At 45.6% G+C, this 23,146-nt stretch overlaps 1 protein-coding gene across 1 annotated transcript in view; it reads right to left on the reverse strand.

The window, feature by feature from the left end:
• The window catches only part of IGSF21 (immunoglobin superfamily member 21), a 237,880-nt gene that overhangs the window by 145,804 nt on the left and 68,930 nt on the right, over positions 1 to 23,146 (reverse strand). The window contains exon 2 of the mRNA XM_083512699.1: positions 3,413 to 3,525. Within this exon, the coding sequence (XP_083368825.1) occupies positions 3,413 to 3,525 (113 nt within the window). The remainder of the gene's footprint in view (positions 1 to 3,412; positions 3,526 to 23,146) is intronic.

Consider the following 23,146-nt stretch of genomic DNA (forward strand, 5'->3'; position numbering starts at 1 on the left):
CACACTTCCAAGTCTGATGCAGATACAAATCCAGATTGCGGAAGAGCAGAGGTCTCTCTCTCTCTCTCTCTCTCTCTCTCTCTCTCTCTCTCTCTCTCTCTCCCCCCCTCTTCCTTTTAAAATAGAAGCACTACCAGGGGCAAACCAAGCCAAGATATCCGATGATTTTCTCCCGTCTTCCGCAGGCAGGTTGGCCCAGAATGAGTGGAGAGAGCAGCAGCCGGAGAAAGGGGAAGACAATCAGCTTCTCAGGCAGGGTTAAACTCCTGTCATTTCCCCCCATCCCCCGAAAAGACTTAATGGGTTTCTAGATAAATGGACCTACGGCTCCAGCAGCTGCCCAGGTGACCTGAAACTAAATGGCGTTTGACACAGACTGCTAATGCACAAGCTCCTACTCTCTTTCCTTTTCTTTCTGTGCGTTGGGTCGGTTCCACCACCACCCTTTCCGCCGTTGATCATTCCATCTCTCCACTGCGTACCTAAATATGTCAAATTTGGGACCACCCCACAAACCTCCAGGTTGCTGGAGTTATTTTATAACAGTATAATAATAATAATAATAATAATAATAATAATAATAATAATAATAATAATAATTTATTATTTGTACCCCGCCCATCTGGCTGGGTTTCCCCAGCCACTCTGGGAGTCTCCCAGCAGAACATTAAAAACACAATAAAACATCAAACATTAAAAATGTCCCTAAACAGGGCTGTCTTCAGATGTCTTCTAAAAGTCAGATACAGTGGTACCTCGGGTTAAGTACTTAATACGTTCCGGAGGTCTGTTCTTAACCTGAAACTGTTCTTAACCTGAAGCACCACTTTAGCTAATGGGGCCTCCTGCTGCTGCCGCGCCGCCGGAGAACGATTTCTGTTCTCATCCTGAAGCAAAGTTCTTAACCTGAAGCACTATTTCTAGGTTAGCAGAGTCTGTAACCTGAAGCGTATGTAACCCGAGGTACCACTGTATGTACATTATTTACACAATGGGTCCCGTGTGATTGGCTAATTCCAAGCTGTAGGCCAATCAGGTTGCGGATCCTCCTCCTTGACATCTTGCAAAGTTAGGGCATTCCGCATGGGAGGGCATTCCGCAGGGTGGGCGCCACTACCGAGAAGGCCCTCTGCCAGGTCCCCCGCAACCTCACTTCTCGCAGGGAGGGAACTGCCAGAAGGCCCTCGGAGCTGGACCTCAGTGTCCGAGCTGGACGATGGGGCTTCAACTGCTCTTCCAGGTATTCTGGGCCGAGGCCATTTAGGGTTTTAAAGGTCAGCACCAACACTTTGAATTGTGCTCAGAAACGTACTGGAAGCCAACGTATGGTCTTGGCGGCCACTCCCAGTCACCAGTCTTTCAGGCCAGAAGATGCACTGCACTCTTAAAAACCTTCTAAAGATCCTAGGCATGTTTCTTTGAAAGCAATGTCCCACTAACTCAGTTTTATTCAGGAGCGAATCCCTTTAAATTAACAGGCCTCCGTTAGCCAGGCCCATTAACTTCAACAACTCCACGTACAATTAAATGTTGGATCTACACAACGCCCTGTGGTTGGAAGGGATCCCAAGGGTTTTAATTATTATTAAAATTTGTATGCCATCCTATATCTGCAGATCTCAGGGCTGTTCACCGCATAAAAACACACTAAAAACACAAAATACATAATTAAAATATGCATGGCAGCACCTACACTTGGGTAAAAGGTAAAGGTAAAGGTACCCCTGCCCATACGGGCCAGTCGTGTCCGACTCTGGGCTTGCGTGCTCATCTCGCTCTAGAGGCCGTGAGCCAGCGCCGTCCGAAGACACTTCCAGGTCACGTGGCCAGTGTGACGAAGCTGCTCTGGCGAGCCAGCACCAGCGCAGCACACGGAAACGCCGTTACCTTCCCGCTATAAAGCGGTACCTATTTATCTACTTGCACTTAGGGGTGCTTTTGAACTGCTAGGTGGGCAGGAGCTGGGACCGAACGACGGGAGCTCACCCCGCCGCAGGGATTCGAACCACCGACCATACGATCGGCAAGTCCTAGGCACTGAGGATTTACCCACAGCGCCACACTTGGGTACTCCCTGCCTATTGATAACAAGCAGGCGTCTTCGCCATATTCTGAAAGTTTTGAATTATTTGTTGTCCATTTTTATTGAGAATTTTATTGTTTTATCCTTTGTGTAAACTGCTTTGAGTTTGTTTGCCTGCTTTACAATCAAATTTAACGAAACAAGGAAACAAATGAAAGGCGAAGCTCTCCAGGTGTGATCTTGGGGGCCAGTCACTCACTCTCAGCCTAACCTACTTCACAGGGTTGCTGGCATAGCTGTCAGCTTACAGATTTGAAAATAAGGGACCAGCAACCTTGAAAATAAGGGACCAGCAGCCAAAATAAGGGATTTTAGTCAACCAGTTAAAAGGGACCAGATAATTTTGGAGAGCAGCACTGGTTTTTAGCCCTTCGTTTCAAGAGGTTGCTGCTCAAGACAACAGCCGATGAAACACTGCAATTAAATAACTACAAGCAGCAACCACTTTTCGCGCAAAACAAAGTCCAAGCTACAAGGATGCTGCTGCAGTTCTGTATCTTTTCTCTCGTGCTCCATCTGCAGCTCTCAATTCCATCAGGTGGGGCGGGAGGAAGGGGGGGGAATAGTGCCCAAAGTAAACCCACAGATCAGACCATCTATGCTAGTCTACCACTACAAATCTATGAGAGAAGCACTTGCGGTCCTTCCCTTGTAGCCCTTGGAACACCTACCCATGCCTCCACCTCCTCCTCTTCCTCCTCTCTCTGAACTGCTTTCTCTATGGTTGCCCTCGCTCTCCTCTCAAGGCTCCTCAGCAATTCATAGACCATGCCAGGCTGCCCATCTCATTCGGGTCCTTCGGCGGCACAGCTGCGGTACGGCCTAGTGGGAGCGGGAGCGGCGGTGACGGGCAGAGGGGAGGCCCCAGGCAGAGACGCTCAGTTCAGCAGCCGCGAGGAGGATGGTGGCGGAAGGGCGCGAGGCTCCCACCAGTCTCCGTGGGCCGAGGCTGGTGAGAGGAGGCCGGGGGGGGTGGGCTGGGCAGCCAAGCAACACAGCTGGAGCCTCCCTCCTCCCTGGCCGGCAGGGAGGGAGGGAGAGGAGCTGCTTCCTTTGAAACCTGGGAAATTTAAGGGACATCATCAATAAGGGACAGCAGCGGGACATGGCGCTGGGATAAGGGACTGTCTTTCCAACTAAGGGACGCTTGACAGCTACGGTTGCTGGGAGGGCAAAATGGGAAGTAGGGAGAACTACATTTACCACCTTGAGCTCCTTAGAGGTGAGATAGAAACAGAGCGAGTAAATAATGAAGGAAACTCTCACAAACCAAACCGAAACAGCAGCTCAAGGGACTTTTGGGGGGTGAAGGAGGATTGGCTCGCTTACCCGGTACCACACTATTTCCCGCATCCTGCCATCGGTCTTGAAGTTGCATTTCAAAGTGACGGCATCCCCAACCACCACAGGTGGGAGTGGCTCGATGCTGACCGTCAGGTAACCTGAGACACAAGAAAAGATGGAAGAAGGCAGGTGAGAATGCGAGAACCACCTTGAAAGGTTTCTGCTCTCTCTCGGGAGCTCTTGATGTCATGCTGCTGGCCTGACCCAGAGGCTCTTATTAATTTTATTTATATACTGCCCTATACCTGGGGGTCTCAGGGCGGTTCACCCACTGCCACACAATACCTCCTCAGCTTAGCTCCCCATAGCCCAGGTCAGGGCTGGATTTAGGTCTGATGAGGCCCATAATGATAATAATTTATTACGGCCGTAGGCCCATACAGATAAAAACAAGACATAAATAACAGCTTGTGCACGTGGGAAAAAACAGCCGCTAAAACACTACTATAACAATAAAATACTATAAGATGGAATGGCATACTACGCCTTAATTAGCTTGTGGTGCTCCTTGGCAATGCTTTTGGGTAAGGACAGCGACCAGGAACCTAGCCACTTTCAGGGTCGTATGGGTATCCTTATCCTGCAAGATTTGGGCAAGGTGGAATTTTGGTGGGGTACCCTCCAGTTTCTGTATGATTGATCCCAACAAATTTGCCTGTGGCACCTTGAATAAGGGGCAAGTGAACATAATGTGCTGAAGCGACTCCGGCGTCTCCTTATCACATTCGCACATGGCGGAGGCTTGGCCCTTTGAGAATCTATGTCTCAGGACATTGGAGGGAAAAACGTTAAACCTCGCTTTGGTGAAGGCCAGCCTATGGGCAACAGTCGAAAGGGAGGAGAGGTATGATGGAACGCAGTAAGTTAAAGTGATACCAATGTTCTGGGGCGAACAAACACCTCCCCCCAGCGTATAATTTCACTGTAAATCGATGTCATCCAGTCTTTGGCGGATCAGTCTTTGAGCAGTGATTTGATCTAGATTTAGGGAATCTAAGGGAGAGATTCCATAGCTCAGGAGTTTGGCATGAATTCTACTAGTCCAAAGGCTGGAGAATTCATCTCGCCATAAGCATTGGACAAGGTAATGGTCTGGTAATCTATGCCACAATGATAACCAATAATTGAAGACTTGATTCCACAGGCAAGTTTCTAAGGATGCGATCTTCAATTCTAGTCGCCCAAAGTGATGAGGCCCAAAGCTACTGAAGGTAATGGGGCCCTTTATATGTCCAGCTGTCCTTTGTCAACAACAAATTGTCGCTGTTTTTTGTGTTGAATATTTTAGGGAGGAGGCTAGCAGGCGGGGCCCATTACTTACATCATAGGAGCCTACACAACACATAACACTGTTGCTGTATGTAGGTTTTATTTTATTTGGTTTTTATCTTGTATTTTGGAAATGTGCATCCAGTTTTCCCCCCCTTTAAAATTTTTTGGGGCCCCCAAGAGAGTGGAGCCCTGAGCTTGTTTAGCTTATACAGTGGTACCTCGGGTTAAGAACTTAATTCATTCTGGAGGTCCCTTCTTAACCTGAAACTGTTCTTAACCTGAGGTACTACTTTAGCTAATGGGGCCTCCTGCTGCCGCTGCGCTGCTGCCGCCGCCGCCGCCGTGCAATTTCTGTTCTCATCCTAAAGCAAAGTTCTTAACCCAAGGTACTATTTCTGGGTTAGCGGAGTCTGTAACCTGAAGTGTCTGTAACCTGAAGCGTCTGTAACCCAAGGTATGTAAATACAGCACTGGCCCAGGTACATAACTGCTTCTCCACCAAACCAGCCCCTACAACATTTTCCAAAGGACTCAGCAAGATTAATTAAGAAGCGAGAGAAAACACAGATCACTGATTTAAAAAATAAAAAAAGAATTAGCCCCCAGCTGCCACTGTTCGCTCTCCACGCCGCCTCCCACCAATATCCATTCCTCTCATTGCGTCCAGGGCTGGACGCCGGATCCTTCATTAACTTGATGCTTCATTACTCCAAACAGCTCCATCCGTCTCACTCCCCTCTCAGCGAGGACGGTTATGCCTCGCCTATTAAGATACATTTAGCAAAATAAGCTGCGATATTTAAGAATTAGACATGGCCACGGGAGGGATTTATTGCTGGAGATCTGTCTCCATCAAGACGTGTTAGATGCTCCAGTAGTGTTATAAAAGGCTGGGGAAAGAGATATCCCACAGATTCTGTCAGAGAGTCGCGGGCGCTGCTGAGGAGCAGATTCAAGGAGACGAACCAAAACCCTGGGGGAACAGGTGGTGGGGCTCAGAGCTCCCCAGTCCCCATGGGGAGGGTGCTTACTGGGAGACAAGACTGATCTCGTTGACAGTTTTCCTTAAGGCGACAATGCTAATGGTTAATTCAAGTGGGTTTTTTTTGAAATAACATCACCCATCGGTTCATGAAAAAGGAAGAGGGATTTGAAAATTATCCAAGGGGAAGCTCAGTATTCTCTACACTGACTAGCAAGCAATGGCTCTCCAGGGTTTGAGGCAGAGGGGTGTCATGATTCAAACCTGGGGCCTTCTGTTGCAAGGCAGATACTCTGCGGCTGACCTACGGCCCTTCTCATTTCAGTGACGTTCTTGTGGGCAATGAAGCAGGTGCTTGCTGCATTCGTCTTATGGTCAAGGGGGCTGAGGGGTGTTTGGGAGTGACCTTCCACTCTCCATCTCACTGGTGATCCCAGTGAGAAACTGGGCAAAGGTCAGGGATAATGAGAGTTATAGCAGAGCAACACCCGGAGAGTAGGAACTCCCCTATCCCCACATTAAAAGAAGGCAGAGTTGTGATTGTGGGAATATTCAAGGTAGCAGAAGAGGATATATTGTTTATTAATATCCTTCCTAACTCGCACCAGCAAGTTCTTTACTTAGCAGAGTTTACATTTTCCTTCCGTCACACAGCAGGTAGCTGGTTGCAGGCTCGTGTAAGCCTCTCACTACTAGGTTCCTAGTAAGTTCCCTTATATCCTTCTTAAAAGAGTAAACAAACTTGTGAGAGTTTCTTAAGACAATACGCAATTCATTCTGGTTTGTCCAGATTGAAATGTGTTCTAATATTTTCCTCTTTAAAGGTAAAGGTAAAGGTACCCCTGACCAACAGGTCCAGTCGCAGACGACTCTGGGGTTGCGCGCTCATCTCGCTCTATAGGCCGAGGGAGCCGGTGTTTGTCTGCAGACAGCTTCCGGGTCATGTGGTCAGCATGGCTAAGCTGCTTCTGGTGAACCAGAGCACCGCACAAAAACACTGTTTACCATCCCGCCGGAGTAGTACCTATTTATCTACTTGCACTTTGACGTGCTCTTGAACTGCTACGTGGGCAGGAGGTGGGACCGAGCAACGGGAGCTCACCCCGTCACGAGGATTCGAACCGCCGACTTTCCGATCGGCAAGCCCTAGGCTCTGTGGTTTAGACCACAGCACCGCATGGACTGCTAGCATGCAGTCACTAGGTTTGTATATGTTTGAAACTTTAAGCCTAAAGCCTGCCTTCAGGGATCACACTGTGCTCTGCTGTGTAAGCTTTATTTTTACTGCTTATGAATGAGACTGTGGTGTCTTTATTCTTTTAGGAGGGATTCAAGGGGTCTTAACTAAGAAAATGGACACGGGTGGTGCTGTACCTCGGGTTAAGTACTTAATTCATTCCAGAGGTCCATTCTTAACCTGAAACTGTTCTTAACCTGAAGCACCACTTTAGCTATTGGGGCTTCCCGCTGCCGCTGCGCCGCTGGAGCACGATTTCTGTTCTCATCCTGAAGCAAAGTTCTTAACCCGAGGTACTATTCCTGGGTTAGCGGAGTCTGTAACCTGAAGCGTATGTAACCCGAAGTACCACTGTACCTGACATTTAGAAGACATCTGAAGGCTATTCCCTGTTCAGGGAAGTTTTTAATGTGTGACATTTTAATGTATTTTTTATCTTTGTTGGAAGCTGCCCAGAGTGGCTGGGGAAATTATTATTATTATTATTATTATTATTGTTGTTGTTGTTGTTGTTGTTGTTGTTGTTGTTGTTATTATTATTATTATTATTATTATTATTATTATTATTATTATTCTGGCCCCTCCCAAAGGTTGCTCTGGTAGGGTAGCCATGGGGGAAGGAAGGTTAAGTGGGAAGCAGTTGGGTTTTAAAAATAAAATAAAATAAAATAATAAAATAATAAAATAAAATAAAATAGTTTTTCCAGTGAAGGGCCCAAGTTGCCAGCACGACTCTTGACAGCTCTGGAAAAGCACCTTGAGGGAAATGCATTATGAATTACAGACAAGACAATCATCTCTTTGCCACTTCCCTTTGGCCTGCCAGGTGAGTGGCTAGGATTGCAGAGCGAAGGGAAGGGAAAAGGTTTTTATCTCTTTTTCAAAGCGGGCAAAAGACCCATAACAAGGCTCTTGTAATCAACAACATAGTAGCAAATTCTGCCTTGGTCAGACTCCGCCTGAAATCCTGCATCTAGTTCTGGGCACCCCAGTATAAGACGGATATCGACAAATTGGAATGCGCACAGGGGAGGGCGACTGAGGTGATCAAGGGCATGAAAACCAAGCCTGATGGGGAACAGGTGAGAGAGTCTGTGTATGTTTAGCCTAGAGAAGAGAAGGCTGAGAGGTGATACGAGAGCCATCTTCAAATATCTGAAGGTCTGTCTCATGAGCATAGCTGTCAACTACAGATTTGAAAATAAGGAACCAGCAGCCTCGAAATTAAGGGATCAGCAGCCAAAATAAGGGATTTTCTGGGCACAGGTATGTTCAACTTCTGAGCCCCTCCGAGTCAAAGGCAGAAAGCCCAGCCAAACGAAGCCTCAAGCATTGGTTCCCACAGTGCAGGAACCCGGCAAAGGGGATGCAGCAAGGAAAACCACCGCTGGGAAGCGCTGAGCAAAGGCGAGTCCCCAGGCAATGCGGCTGATTAGATCGGCACAAGGCATGCAAGCTCCAACCCCCCAGTCATTCTTAGACTCCTTATTGGGTGAGCAATGCAGCCAAGCAACACAGTTGGAGCCTCCCTCCTCCCTGGCCAGCAGGGAGGGAGGGAGGGAGGGAGAAGAGCTGCTTCCTTTGAAACCCGGGAAATTTAAGGGACATCATCAATAAGGGACAGCAGCGGGACACGGCGCTGGGATAAGGGAGTTTCCTGCCAAATAAGGGACGGTTGACAGCTATGCTCATGAGAGATGGAGTAGGCTTGATTTCTCCTGTTCCAGAGGGGAGGACCTGAATGAATGGATAAAAGGAAGGAGATTCCAGGAGCTGCTCAAGAGTGGAACGGACTTTGTTGGACTCTCCTTCTTTGGATGTTTTTAAGCAAAGGCTGGATTGCCATCTGTCATGGTTGCTTTAGTTGAGATTCCTAAATTGCAGGGAGTTGGACTAGATGCCTCTTGGTGTCCCTTCCAGCTCTCCAATTCTTTGATTATAAATTCAGAAGTGCAGGGTCCCTCCACGATTGTGACAGCCATGCCCCCTTGCAGCCACGCTCCCATTCTAAGATGATACAACCATAATTAGAGATCCATTGTCAACCATCAATGCAGATCTCCACTTGCTGCCTTTCAGCTAGATGTATTATTTTTCTGGACACACACATACACGGGCAAATGATTTGGAGTTCTTGAATATTTCCCTTTTGCAGGGACTTAAACTGTGCTATCCTTGAAGCACAATTGTGCATAACAGGATTTGCACTTCATTATATTGAAAATGACGCACCTTGCATTCTCTGCGTTCCTAAACACTCATCTTTGAAACATACAGAACAACAACTCCTCTGTAGAACACCATGCACTTTCTCAAGAGTGACCCTAGGAGCCCATCTTCAGTAGCTGACTCACCTCCTTCCTCCCCAATTGTCTCCAGTCAACACAAAGGATAAGGCAACTTCTACTTAGCGGCTGAAAAACTCCCCTTTCCACTAAGCTGAATGGCTTTGAAAGATGATCAGGCAAATTCCTGGAGGAGAAGGCTATCAATGCCTACAAGCCAAACTAGCTTTGTTCTGCCGCTCCTAAGCATCTGGGTTGGCCACTGTGAGATCAGCATGCTGGATTAGATGGGTCAGATCCAGCAAGTTTTTCACATTGCTGTTATGGGTTTGGAGGAAGGTAGATCCAACCTTCCTTTCAAAAGTGCCAAAGCTTTCATGGAGAGGTAGGTAAAGGTAAAGGACCCCCTGACCATTAGGTCCAGTAGTGGCTGACTCTGGGGTTGCGGTGCTCATCTCGCTTTACTGGCCGAGGGAGCCGGCATACAACTTCTGGGTCATGTGGCCAGCATGACTAAGCCGCTTCTGGTGAACCAGAGCAGCGCACGGAAATGCCATTTACCTTCCCGCCGGAGTGGTACCTATTTATCCACTTGCACTTTGACGTGCTTTCTAACTGCTAGGTTGGCAGGAGCAAGGACCGAGCAACGGGAGCTCACCCTGTCGTGGGAATTCGAACCGCCAACCTTCTGATTGGCAAGTCCTAGGTTCTGTGGTTTAACCCACAGCGCCACCCGCGTCCTGGAGAGGTACCAAACAGTTTTTTGCTAATCCTGAATACTAAGGAGACAGCAAGTAAACACACAGCTAATACAATCTCACTTGGCGGGAGGAAAGAATCTGTCTGCCCCACTCTGCCAGGAAGTCCTCTTAGACCTGCACCCTCCCTGGTAACCCCATCATCCTGTTGAAAAGCAAATTGGCTGTCTTGTCACCGTAATCCATGATGGAACCTCAACAGGGCTTATTTCTGAGAGATCCCACTTCACTCTCCGCAATTTCCATCTCTGCGGCAAGGAAATGACACGGGAGCAGGCAACAGAGGCGTTCTTTGAGAAATGTAAATAATTTCTTAATGGAACTGTCATGGGGTGGGGGCGGGGGGAGGGAAGAAAGCTCAGATTAATGCATGGCAAAGAATGAAGAGGTTGGAAGAGGAACGGGTTCTTACAGAGAGAGGGCACCTGCAGAAGGGTGCAGGGTGAGGTGAGCGGTGGAACGAACACATTCCAGGCTGCTCGTTGGCCAAGGGGCATGTCTGCTCACAAAGATAGGATAATGAGGGGTGTTGGGTCCTTCCATTTTAAAAATAACCATATTGATAGAGTTTAGAAGTCCAGGTTGAAAAGCCGTCTGCCTCACCTGATGAAGGGGGATGTAGCGACTCTCCTACGAAGGCAAGGTTGCAACATTTGGGGCATTTTAGCTGAGGAAAGGTGAAGAGGCGGCGACGTGATAAATGTTTATAAAACTCTGCGTGGCATGGAAAGAGCGGACACGGAAAAGTTTTTCTCCCTCTCTCATAACACTAGAATTCAGAGGCTTCCAATGAAACTAAATTCTCAAAGATTCAGGACAGAGAAAAAGGACTTCTTCATGCAGCTGGGAGTGGAACTGCGGAACTCACTTCCACAGGAGGTAGTGATTAGCCACCAACTTGGATGGCATTAGAGGAGAAGACAAATTCAAAGAGGAGAGAGCTCTCGGTGGCTATTGAGGGGAGAGTTGCACTTGCAACTTGCTTGCTGGTTTTCCATGGGCATCTGAGTAGCCGCTGTGAGAATAGGGTGCTGGTCCATATTGGCCCATCCATTTAGGCTCTTCTTACATGCTTATGCTCTTAACCTCCAGCCCCTGCTGCTTTCCAGACAACAGATCCCATCATCCCTGGCCACTGGCCTATGCTGATTGGAGTTGTAGTTCAACAATACCTTGAAGGCCACAGACTGTCCAACCCTAAACTAGACCTTTACTTCCCCTAGATACTTCTACCATAACTTTGACCATCACTCGCCTTCACTGCCCTCCATCACAACTCTGACCATCGCTTGCCTTTGCTGCCTTTAGCTATTTCTGTCAGAATTCTGCCTTCATTTAATTCAAGGGTAGAGAAAACCACAACTGAACCACAACTCCCACACCATCCCTGACCATCAGCCAAGCTAATTTTAAGGAAATAGGGCCTTTCAAGTTAGTCCTCATCAACTTGCCAAGTAGCATGTGGACTGCTAGACTCCTGTCAATGCCCTTCTCCAGAACAGAAGCACACAGGCTGAATCCCAGCCAGATATCCCTCAGGCCTTCATGAATGGCCAAGTTTCCGCCATGCCTTCCAAGGAACTCTGGCACTGAAAGGTGTTGGGTAGATAAGATGCAGGAGGGGAAGAAAGAAAAACAACCTGCTTTCCATTCATATCCAGTATTTGTTTATGTGTCTTCTTTCAGCATTGAAATTACTGCTCCAGTTCCAGTGACAGACCCTTTTCATTAACTGCCCACAAGCCTGGGATCCCTGGTGGCATTGACACCAACCAATCAGGGAAGAGCTTCAAAGCCTTTAAGGCACAGAAGCCTGATTCTGGCAGGAAGACTATCTGTGAATGACAGGCGAGGGACAGTTTTATGACAGCCTCCAGCATGCCCAACTGGGACTGTCTGGTTGGCACACAGCAGGGCCTTTTTGGGGGTGGTTCCTTTGTTGTGAAATGTCCTCCCTGGTGACTTCTGGGAGGAATTTGAAAGCAATCCTGTTTACCCAGTCATTGGACGGCTGAGTAAAACCGTTCCTGGAAACCCGGTAATCATTGGGTGGAAGAAAGTTGCGAACTGCGATTCCTTTAAGAATGTTTTCAAACTGAAAGTGGTTTTTAGATGTTTTTAATTCTAACTGTTTATAGAATGTTTCAGCTGTTTAAGAATTATTTCGGTTTTAATTGTGTTTGCTTGCTACACCACTGGTTGAATGGCCACCTGCCAGGGCTTCTGTAGCTGGGATTCCTGCACCTCAGTGGGTTGGGAGAATTAAGCTTTGGGGGTTGCCTTCCAATCTATGATTCTTCCTCAGTGAGTCCTGGACCAGAGAAACAGATGGGTGAATGAGAAAACACAATGCAATGGTGAAGAGGAGTAGCAGTTCCAGGGGGGCTCCTCTTCTTAGCGGGGTCTCTGTTGGGTACAGATGCCCAGTACAGATGCCCACTACAACTGCCTTCAAAACAACAAGCCTAACAAGAAATCCAAAGCAAGGATTATTTCTACACTGGTGGAATTTTTAGATCTATATTTTTGTTAACACCAAACCCTGTGACTCGTGGAGGCAGTCGGGGGGGGGGATATAGAATCTCCTGCACTGTAATCTCGATTTCACACCCCTGCGCTGCTCGGCTGGGAGAGAAAGCGTTTAGCTCGGGCTGATTGCAGTGGATACAGACAGCAGCTTTTGTTTATTTTCTCCTCTCTCTCCCCCCTTCCCTTCATCTGAGAAAGTGCCAAAATGCCCAGGGGGGGGGGGCGATCTGAAACAAATTGCTTACCTACTGGATTGGCAAGACGGACAAGTTGTCTTCCAAGACAAACTAGCCAAGAAGAGAAAATATTGGGGAAAGAAAGAAAGCTTGGTCAGTGGCCAGATCTGCTACCTCTAGGTGCAAATATTTCATTTTTCCTCCCCATCCCTTTCTTTTTTCAGTGATCCTCTAGATACCTTCTCATCAAATTTGGTAAATTCATGGCAGAGAAGGCCTACTGAAAGGATATTGTCCAGAATAGCTAAATTAGAGGTGGAGATTGTTTTGCACTTGGAGTATCATGCAAGAGAGAAGAGTGCTTGGGTCCTGACTTCCGGAGGCGGCGCGAAACTGTAATGGCGGTCCTCTTCGTTCTCTGAAGAGGGGCTCCGCGGAAAAGGGTCGTTCGCTGCGGCATAGCGACGACCCATTAAGATAAACCACGGGTAGAGTGAGCCCGTGGCCGTGGGACTCGGCGGGCACCAGAAGCTGCCCTGAAAACACAGAAGGGACCCCGTAAGGAGACCCGGAGTGAAGGAGGGGTAGCGGTGCTGTGAGTTCATCGCTCTTTCCGCGGAAGTGAAGCCGCGCGGCTGTTGCAGATGAGCGCTGACCTTTCTTCCTAAAACCAACACTAAACTGCAAGCAACATACCCGTGAGTAAAGGGATTTAAATTTGGTAAAGAATTTGTTGGATTTGGCTGAAATCGGGAGATGAGAAAAGGGAAGTCCGTCTCCCGACATTGCTGACAAGATCAAAGCAAAGTCTTAAGAAGCGGAAGCGCTTGAAACGGGACTTTGGGAAGTTTTAACTTTCTTGCGCTACTAGATCTATTCTTTATTTTACGGAAGGAAGGAATGGATATTGACTAAATTAAGCTGTAAATGTGGACTTTCCTCCTATTTCCTGCCTCTTTTGGTTTGTACTTCTAAAGAGTCAGACGTCGGACTGCCGGGGAGAGAGGTTGCGATAACTGCGGAAACAGTTGCAAAAACTTTTTTGGAGTGCAACTGATACATTTGAGCAGAAAAGACTGTATGAGACTTTGTTGCAAGCACCGTTGATGGAACTTTGCTGAACTTTAAGAGGTGCTTTGGGGAATTTTTTGGCCGGTGAAGGGACTGTTGGATTATTGGATTTACTGAGCAGAAACAACTTGGAACTTTAATGGCGGAATACTTCCTTCTTTGTCTTTGAAACTTGGTGGCACTCCCCCTACAGGGCTTTCGGATTATAAAATCCTGGGAACTGATCTTTGTTTTGGCTTTCATTCTACTGATTGTTTATAACTGGTTCTGTCTTTCCCATGGAACAATAGACAATTTGACCTTGAACACTGACAGATGTGTAATGAGTGGTGCAGGGAGAACAAGAGCATCTAAAGCTAAGGAAACTAAAGAGGCCAAGGAAAAAGAAAAAGAAAAGGAAAGAAAACCAGTACAATTTGTACAAACAACACTGACCCAAGGACGTCGATCGTCGGTTCCAGCTGTACTGGTGACACAGAGGGAGCAAGCTGAAATAACAGAGAAGCCCACTGAGGAAGATATGGCAGCAGGTGGGTCAGACACACTATTAAAACAAATATTGGAGCAGTTATCAAGCTTAAACCAGAAGGTGGATGACCAGTCTCTGAAAATAGACAAAGCGACTTCTTCGATACAAAAATTGACTGATCAAGTTTCCCAGCATACGCAAGCAATAGAGAACTTGCAAGGAGCAACAGCGGAAAACCGTGAACTAGCTGGAGAAGCAATTCAAAAAGTGGGAGCCTTACAAAAAGAAGTTGAAGAAATAAAAGGAGAAGTCAAGCCTCTGCACAAACAGGTGGGTGAACAACAAACCTACCTGTCAATGGTGGAATTGAAAAATCGTGAGAACAACATCAAATTGAGAGGCATTCCAGAACTTGAGCAAGGAGACTTGATTGGATATCTGACACAAGAATTTTCAAAGTTCTGGGGCATAACAGAAGATACAGACTTTAAAATTGTCTCGGCATACAGATTGGGAAGACTGGTAAGGAAAGACAGATCCAGGGACTGTTTGATAATTCTAAGATCAAGGGAAGAGAGAGACAAGATCCTAGGCCTCCATTTCAAAAAAGCAATTCAAATACAAGACAAAAGGGTGGAAATTTATAGAGATATCCCAAGACAGCTGTTGGACCTTAGAGCCACCTATACAGAACTAGCAAAATTACTGAGACACAACGCAATTCCCTACAGGTGGGAGTTCCCACAAGGATTATCCTTTACATACAAAGAAAGGAAGGTTAAAATTAGAACACCTGAAGACAACCAAAAGTTCCTTCACGATCACGGTGAAGATCTCCAAAAAGGAGCAGATTGGCTTCCACCTTTACCAACACCAATTCTGCCTGGAAGCGGGCCAACGCCTGCCCCCTCGGGATCGGAGCAAAAGGAAGACACCTCATCTTAAGAACATCTCAACTAGAACAGGATGTCCCTGCAGCTACTTAGTTGGAATATAAATGGCGGGAATTCTCCGGAAAAAAGAAGGAGGATATTTCATATCCTAAAAAAAGAACAATTGGACTTAATATGTCTTCAAGAAACACATGTGACCAGGCTCCACAGGAAAGTATTAATCAATAAAAGATTAGGCCAAGAATTTATCTCATCAGACAAAGTTAAAAAGAGAGGCGTTGTAATATATGCAAAGGAGAATCTGACACCAAAATTCTTATTCAAAGATGACCATGGAAGAATTCTCGCAATTGAAATTCAAACACAAGGGGAGAAGATTCTGATACTAGGAATTTATGCACCAAATGATGGAAAATCAGAATTTTATAAGAAGCTGCATGAGACACTGCTCGACTACCTGGACTATTCTAATATTATCGTGATGGGAGACATGAATGGGGTGGTCTCAACAAATATGGATAAATCCCAAAATCAAAATTTAACAACAGACGGCAGACTCCCCAAAACGTTTTTTGAAATGACAGACAATATGGACTTGATTGACATCTGGAGGACAAGGAACCCCTTGGGTAAAGAAGGAACCTTCTTTTCTGAGGCCCATTTGTCATGGACACGAATCGACCAAATTTGGATATCTAGAGGGCTGGCACCTAAAACAAGAAAGGTGGAAATCTGCCCAAAAACCTGCTCCGACCATAATGCCTTAAAAATGGAATTGAGACTTATCCCAACCGGATCCTTTAGATGGAGGATGAATGACACCTTGCTAAGAGATCAAGAGATCGTTAAGAAGGCCCAAAAAACTTTAAAGGACTATTTTGAAATAAATTTGAACACTACGGTCGAGAAGAGAACAGTCTGGGACGCAAGTAAAGCTGTAATGAGAGGGTTTCTGATACAACAGAACACAATAAAAAGAAAATTTTGGAATGGAAAAAAGGAAAAAATCTTAGAGAAAATAAGTGAAGGAGAGAAAAAGCTGAGGACCAAACCAAAATCAAAAGAGGTATTAAGAGAAATCAAATTCCACCAAGCACAATATTCGAAATTGATTAATCAAGAAATTGAATGGAAAATTAAACAAATGAAGCAGAGATCGTTTGAATCAGCAAATAAATGTGGAAAATTGTTAGCTTGGCAGTTGAAAAAAAGACAAAAGTTAAATACAGTTACAAATTTAGAGATTCAAGGAAAAATAGTGCAGAAACCAGAAGAAATAAGGAAGTGCTTCCACAGATACTTTAAAGATCTTTATGCACAGGGGCCTCAGCAAGAATCGGAAATAGACCAATTTTTGAGAATAAATGGTCTAACTAAAATAAGTCAAGACCAAAGAGTAATTCTCAACAGTAAAATAACCCAACAGGAAATTGAAGGTGCCATTCGAAATATGCAACTCGGCAAATCTCCAGGCCCGGACGGGCTCACCTCCAAATATTATAAGACTTTGAAGGACTTTTTGATACAACCATTATTGGAGGTTTGCAACCAGATTATGGAGGGGAAGAGGGCACCGGAAACGTGGAAAGAAGCATTCATCACATTGATTCCAAAGTCGGAAATGGAAAAGACCCAGCTTAAGAACTATCGTCCCATCTCACTCCTGAATGTGGATTACAAAATATTTGCAGACATTTTAGCAAATAGATTTAAAAAAGTATTAAATGAAGTAATTCATAAGGACCAAGCAGGTTTTCTCCCTAGCAGACATATGTCGGACAATACCAGGAACATTATTGACATATTGGAGCTTTTGAGAATTAGGAACACAAGGGCCGCATTAATTTTTATTGATGCGGAGAAAGCATTTGACAACATTTCTTGGAGGTTTATGAAGAAAAACCTGAAAGGGATGGGAGTGGGAAGGGGGTTTGAAAATGGAGTAGAAGCAATCTACTCAGAACAAAAAGCCAAACTGATAGTGAACAATGTGGTGTCGGAGGAACTCAAAATTGAAAAAGGGACACGACAGGGGTGCCCCCTGTCTCCTCTGTTATTTATTTCTGTCCTGGAGGTATTGCTGAATATGATCAGAGAGGACCGGTTGGTGCAGGGTATAGTGGTCGGAGCGAAACAATACAAACTGAAAGCTTTCGCAGATGACCTAGTCTTGACATTACAGGAGCCAGAATCTAGCACAAAAAAAGTTCTTGAACTTATCTCGGAGTTTGGTCGGGTGGCGGGATTCAAGCTTAATAAACAAAAAACCAAGGTTTTGGTTAAAAATCTGACACCTACAGAGACAGAGGGGTATCAGAAAGAAACAGAGTTAAGTGTGGTGAAAAAAGTGAAGTACCTGGGGGTATTTTTGTCCACCAAAAATTTAAATTTATTTAAAGATAATTATGAAAAATGCTGGTTGGAAATCAAAAAGGATTTGGATATATGGGCAAGATTGAAACTTACCTTGTCAGGCCGAATCGCAGCTATAAAGATGTGTGTTTTGCCAAAAATGTTATTTTTATTTCAAACCCTACAGGTCGTGGACAGAATGGAATGTTTTGGAAAGTGGCAGAAGGATATATCTAAGTTTGTCTGGCAGGGCAAAAAGCCCCGAATAAAATTTAAAATACTAACTGACTCAAAAGAAAGAGGGGGGTTTGCCCTGCCGGATTTAAGGTTGTACTATGAAGCTGCAGCCTTCTGCTGGTTGAAGGATTGGTTCTTGTTGGAAAACACTGATGTCCTAGACCTGGAAGGGTTTGACAATGTTTATGGTTGGCATGCATACTTGTGGTATGACAAGGCAAAGGTTCATAAATTGTTCAAAAACCATATTGTCAGAAAATCAATATTTGCTGTATGGATGAAGTACAAGGATTTACTAGAAAGTAAAACCCCGAGGTGGTTATCACCAGTGGAAGCCAAAGTTTCCAAAAAAAGGCCCAATATGGAGGCCTACTGGCCAAAATATTGGGAATTAATTGAAAGAGTTGGAGACAACTGGAAGCTCCAAAGCCAAGACAAATTAAAAAATAAGGTGCGAGACTGGCTACATTATGCTCAAATGCAAGAGGTTTTCAAAATGGATAAAAAAGTTGGTTTCCAGGTGGAGAAATCGAAACTAGAGACGGAGTTATTAGAACCCAAAACTAAGGTACTTTCGAGAATGTATAACTTGCTGCTTAAATGGAATACACAGGATGAGACAGTTAAATCGGCTATGATAAAATGGGCACAGGATGTAGGACATAACATTATGTCTGAGGACTGGGAAAGGTTATGGAACACCGGTATGAAATTCACGGCATGTAGTGCCTTGAAAGAGAACATTATGAAAATGGTATACCGGTGGTACATGACCCCAGTCAAGTTGGCTAAAATATACCACCTGTCTGATAATAAGTGTTGGAAATGTAAGGAGGAAGAAGGGACATTCTTTCACCTCTGGTGGACCTGCCCGAAAGTAAAGGCCTTCTGGGAAATGATATACAATGAGTTGAAAAAGGTATTTAAATATACCTTTCTTAAGAAACCAGAGGCCTTTCTGCTGGGCATGGTGGACCGGAAGGTGCCAAAGAAGGACAGAACTCTGTTTATGTATGCGACAACAGCAGCAAGGATTCTTATCGCAAAGTACTGGAAGACACCAGATTTACCCACACTGGAGGACTGGCAGACACAGTTGTTGGACTACATGGAGCTGGCAGAAATGACTGGCAGAATTCGAGATCTGACCGAAGAAACAATAGAGGAGGACTGGAAAAAATTCAAGGATTATTTGCAAAAATATTATAAGTTGTTTGAATGTTAAGATTGTGCATGATTAGGAAACGTCACGCTTCCGCAACCTATTTAAGCAAAGGATAAAATAAGCGTAGATAAAAAAGAAAAGGAAACAAATTTGAAACAATATATTATGTTTATTGTGAAGGTACCAAAAGTAAACTACAAACTTTCGAAATTGGTAACATAATAAAGTCAAAGATACAATAAGTTGTGAAACAAGGTAACAAATTGCTGATCAGGTTAGAACAATGAATGCAATGTTGGGAAGATGTGGGGAGGTCCAAAAGAAAGTAAATTTATGAAACATGATGTGTAACATATTCAATTTTTTTTTTTCTTTTTTTATTTTTCTTTATATATATAAAAAAAATGTTTCTTGTATGTTGCTATGTAAACTAATTTGTGAACCTATGAAAAGGAACGCAATAAAAAATTTTATAAAAAAAAAAAAAGAGTGCTTGGGTCCTGGTTTTGCGGCTTCACATGTGGACCATAGCTGTCAAGTGTCCCTTATTTGAAGGGACAGTCCCTTATTCCAGCGCCATGTCCCGCTGCTGTCCCTTATTGATGGATGTCCCTTAAATGTCCTTTAAATGATGTCCCTTAAATTTCAAAGGAAGCAGCTCCTCTCCCTCCCTCCCTGCCGGCCAGGGGGGAGGGAGGCTCCAACTGTGTTGCTTGGCTGTGTTGCTCACCCAATAAGAAGTCTAAGAACGACTGGGGGGTGGAGCTTGCATGCCTTGTGTGTGGCTAGTTAATGCAAGCTGAGGGGTTTTTTGAATGCTGGACGCCATTTTGTTGCACGTGCTGCTGCAAACTTTGCAGCGCAAAGCCAGGCCGGGGAGCCATCTTAAGTTGAGGCTGCACAGGCCTTGTGGTGCATGTGATTCAGATTCTATTCAGTTGAACCTCTGGTTACAAAGTTGGTTGGACAGTGTTCTCGAAGCTACCAGCATGAGTTTGACCAGACTGCAGGCGGACAGGAAGACTGGAGTGCCTGGAACAGGTGAGGCTGCAGGTCCCTTATTTTGGCGGCTGGTCCCTTATTTTCAAGGCTGCTGGTCCCTTATTTTCAAATCTGTAAGTTGACAGCTATGATGTGGACATCTGGCTGGCCAATATGAGGCTGGACTAGGTGGGCCCCAATTTGCCCTGATCAAGCATGACTCTTCTTCTTATGCTTTTAAAATACAGACTCCAGACCCTCCAAGTGTCCCTATTTTCCAGGGACAGTTTTGGATTTACAGAAGCCATCCTGGTTTCTGATCTGATCCCGGAATGTCCTGTTTTTCCTTAGGACGTCCCTATTTTCATCACAGAAATGTTGGAGCTATGCAACCCCTGAGCCAAGGAGATAAGTAACTAGACAACCTTTAGAAAATATCTGAAGGCAGCCTCTGTATAATGTTTAATGTTTTATTACATTTTTATATATATTGGAAGCTGCCCAAAGTGGTTGGGGCAATCCAGGCAGACGGGTGGGGTGTAAATAATAAAAAACCCATCATGATCATGATGATGGAATAGGACGCTCCTGTTTTCATTGAGGGACACATTGTTAAACCACATTGCCTAGGACATGGTGATCAGAAGATCGGCGGTTCGAATCCCTGCGACGGGGTGAGCTCCCATTGCTCGTTCCCTGCTCCTGCCAACCTAGCAGTTCGAAAGCGCATCAAAGTGCAAGTAGATAAATAGGTACTGCTCCAGCGGAAAAGTAAACGGCGTTTCCGTGTGCTGCTCTGCTTCACCAGAAACGGCTTAGTCATGCTGGCCACATGACCCAGAAGCTGTATGCCAGTTCCATCGGCCAATAAAGCGAGATGAGCGCCGCAACCCCAGAGTTGACCATGATGGGACCTAATGGTCAGGGGTCCCTTTACCTATGCCTATTTTCATTGAGGAAATGTTGGAGGGTATGGTTTGGGGGCTTCACATTCGGGCACCTGGTTGGCTACTGTGAGAAGAGGAGGCGGGACTAGCCTGATCCAGCAAGACTCATTTGATGCTCTTAAAATACAGATTCCGAGCCTTTTGCCTCATCATCACATCCCTGCTTTTCATAGCACCCATCCTGTTATCAACATTAAAGAAGTATCACATAGTAGCAGCAGTAACACGTACCTGAAACAGTAACAAGTATTTTGCACCCCAGAGAGGAGAGATACAGGCAGAACTGCCCCCCCACTTTTTTTTAAAAAAGCCCACAGTTTCCCTCCCAAACTTGCAAACCTCAACAATCACAGGCTTTTAATCAGCTGCTGATAACCCCCAACCCCAGCACACCACCCCAGCAGAATTGGAAAAGCAGGCATCTTATCCAACCCAGGCGCTTGGATCCACAATGAATAAGCTGAGCTGATGGGGAGTCTTATCAGAATAAGCAGAGCAACTCAGGAGGGCCCAGACATGGCTGATATTTGCCGGCTGTATTTTTTTTTTAAAAAAAGCAGCCTGCATGTTAATGAAATGTCGAGATCCAACAGAGTGAAGGCTTGCTTGCTTGTTGTTGATGCAGATAAACAGCAGCGATTGGAAGAAAGTATGCAGCCCGGGTGAAATTGCCAGTTTGGCAACAACGGGAACCGGGGAGTGGGAGATAACACACAGATTGTGTTCCATACTCTCTCTCTCTCTGTGTAATATTGGGATCCACACAGTGCCAGGCTAACCTGAGGAATTCCTTTTTAAAAACTCCTTCTACCAATTGTGCTTTTAGTACAAGCCGGAGGTTTCTCAGGAACTGCTTGCTGGCCTTGCCAGAATTCCCACCACCGCTTGCCGCGATATATCAGCCATCTCCACGCTGAAGGAGCGTCTCCACCCCCATCATTCTGCCCGGACACTGAGGTCCAGCACCGAGGGCCTTCTGGCGGTTCCCTCATTGCGAGAAGCAAAGCTACAGGAAACCAGGCAGAGGGCCTTCTCGGTAGTGGCGCCCGCCCTGTGGAACGCCCTTCCAGCAGATGTCAAACCGATAAACAACTACCTGACATTCAGAAGACATCTTAAGGCAGCCCTGTTCAGGGAAGTTTTTAACGTGTGATTTTACTGTACTTTTTGTTTTATGGAAGCCACCCAGAGTGGCTGGGGAGGCCCAGCCAGATGGGCGGGGTATAAATAATAAATTATTATTATTATTATTATTATTATTATTATTATTATTATTATTATTGTTGTTGTTGTTGTTGTTGTTGTTGTTGTTGTTGTTGTTGTTGTTATTATTATTATTATTATTATTATTATTATTATTATTATCCTTCAGAAATGCTGGCCGATTCATAAAGCAAGGCCCTTGCTCTGAAATGGCTCTGCCCTCGGTGACATCGGCAGGTTGCCAAGCCTGATTGGTGGCATAGCGTTGCGATAATCAGGCAGGAAGTTGAAGTGGCTCACAAGTTGGTCTCTTCTCTCTTATCATCATCCTGGGGGGAAAAGTGATGAGTGGGCTGCCGCAGGGTTCTGTCCTGGGCCTGTTGCTGTTCAATGTCTTTATAAACAACTTGGAAGAAGGAATTGAGGGGGTGCTCATCCGATCTGTAGATGGCACCAAACCGGGAGGGATAGCTAATGCTTCAAGAGACAGAATCAGGATTCAAGACTGTTGCAGGAACCCCCCCCCCCATTCAGTTTGTACAAAGACAACACACACACACAACATACACAATGTTTCTGTTATAAATTCATAGTAAATCAACTGTACATTGGATTTACACCGGTCCACTTTTATTTTGCTCCACGAAGGAAGGACTATCAAAGGGGGACGATTTGATACAGGACAGCCATAATCCCTTAACCGTACCAACACGTACTCAGGAGCCCTGCCCAGTTGGCATGGCAACCTTGATGGTCCCAGACAGAAGACCATCAAGGACACAATGGACTTGCATATGGGAGTGGATTCAACACGGACTGGAACAAAGGACAATGATCAGCTCTTCCCTCTGGGGGCAGGAAACTGCCAGCTCCCCTTTGTCCTCTGGAAAATACTCATGGGGAGGGGGAAAGGAGGGACCAGCCAGGTGACAAGATACTCAGGTTACCTCCACAAACCCCTCCCTCAACCCCTCCTTTTTGTGATGTGTCAATGATGTAGTCATGATGTAGTTGTGATGTAGTTCTAGGGGTGTAGCTTGGGGGATTGGTAGCTAATAAACATTGGGGTCTTCTTATGTTTGGGGCTTCCATTTTGCTTCATCTTGCTGTGGGTGGGAGTCCTGTCGCAACAGTTTTCAATAAAGGCCAAGCCTACAGGCTG

Source organism: Podarcis liolepis (genome assembly GCF_965112155.1).
Source record: "Podarcis liolepis genome assembly, chromosome: 7".
NCBI classification, from domain to species: Eukaryota; Metazoa; Chordata; class Lepidosauria; order Squamata; family Lacertidae; genus Podarcis; species Podarcis liolepis.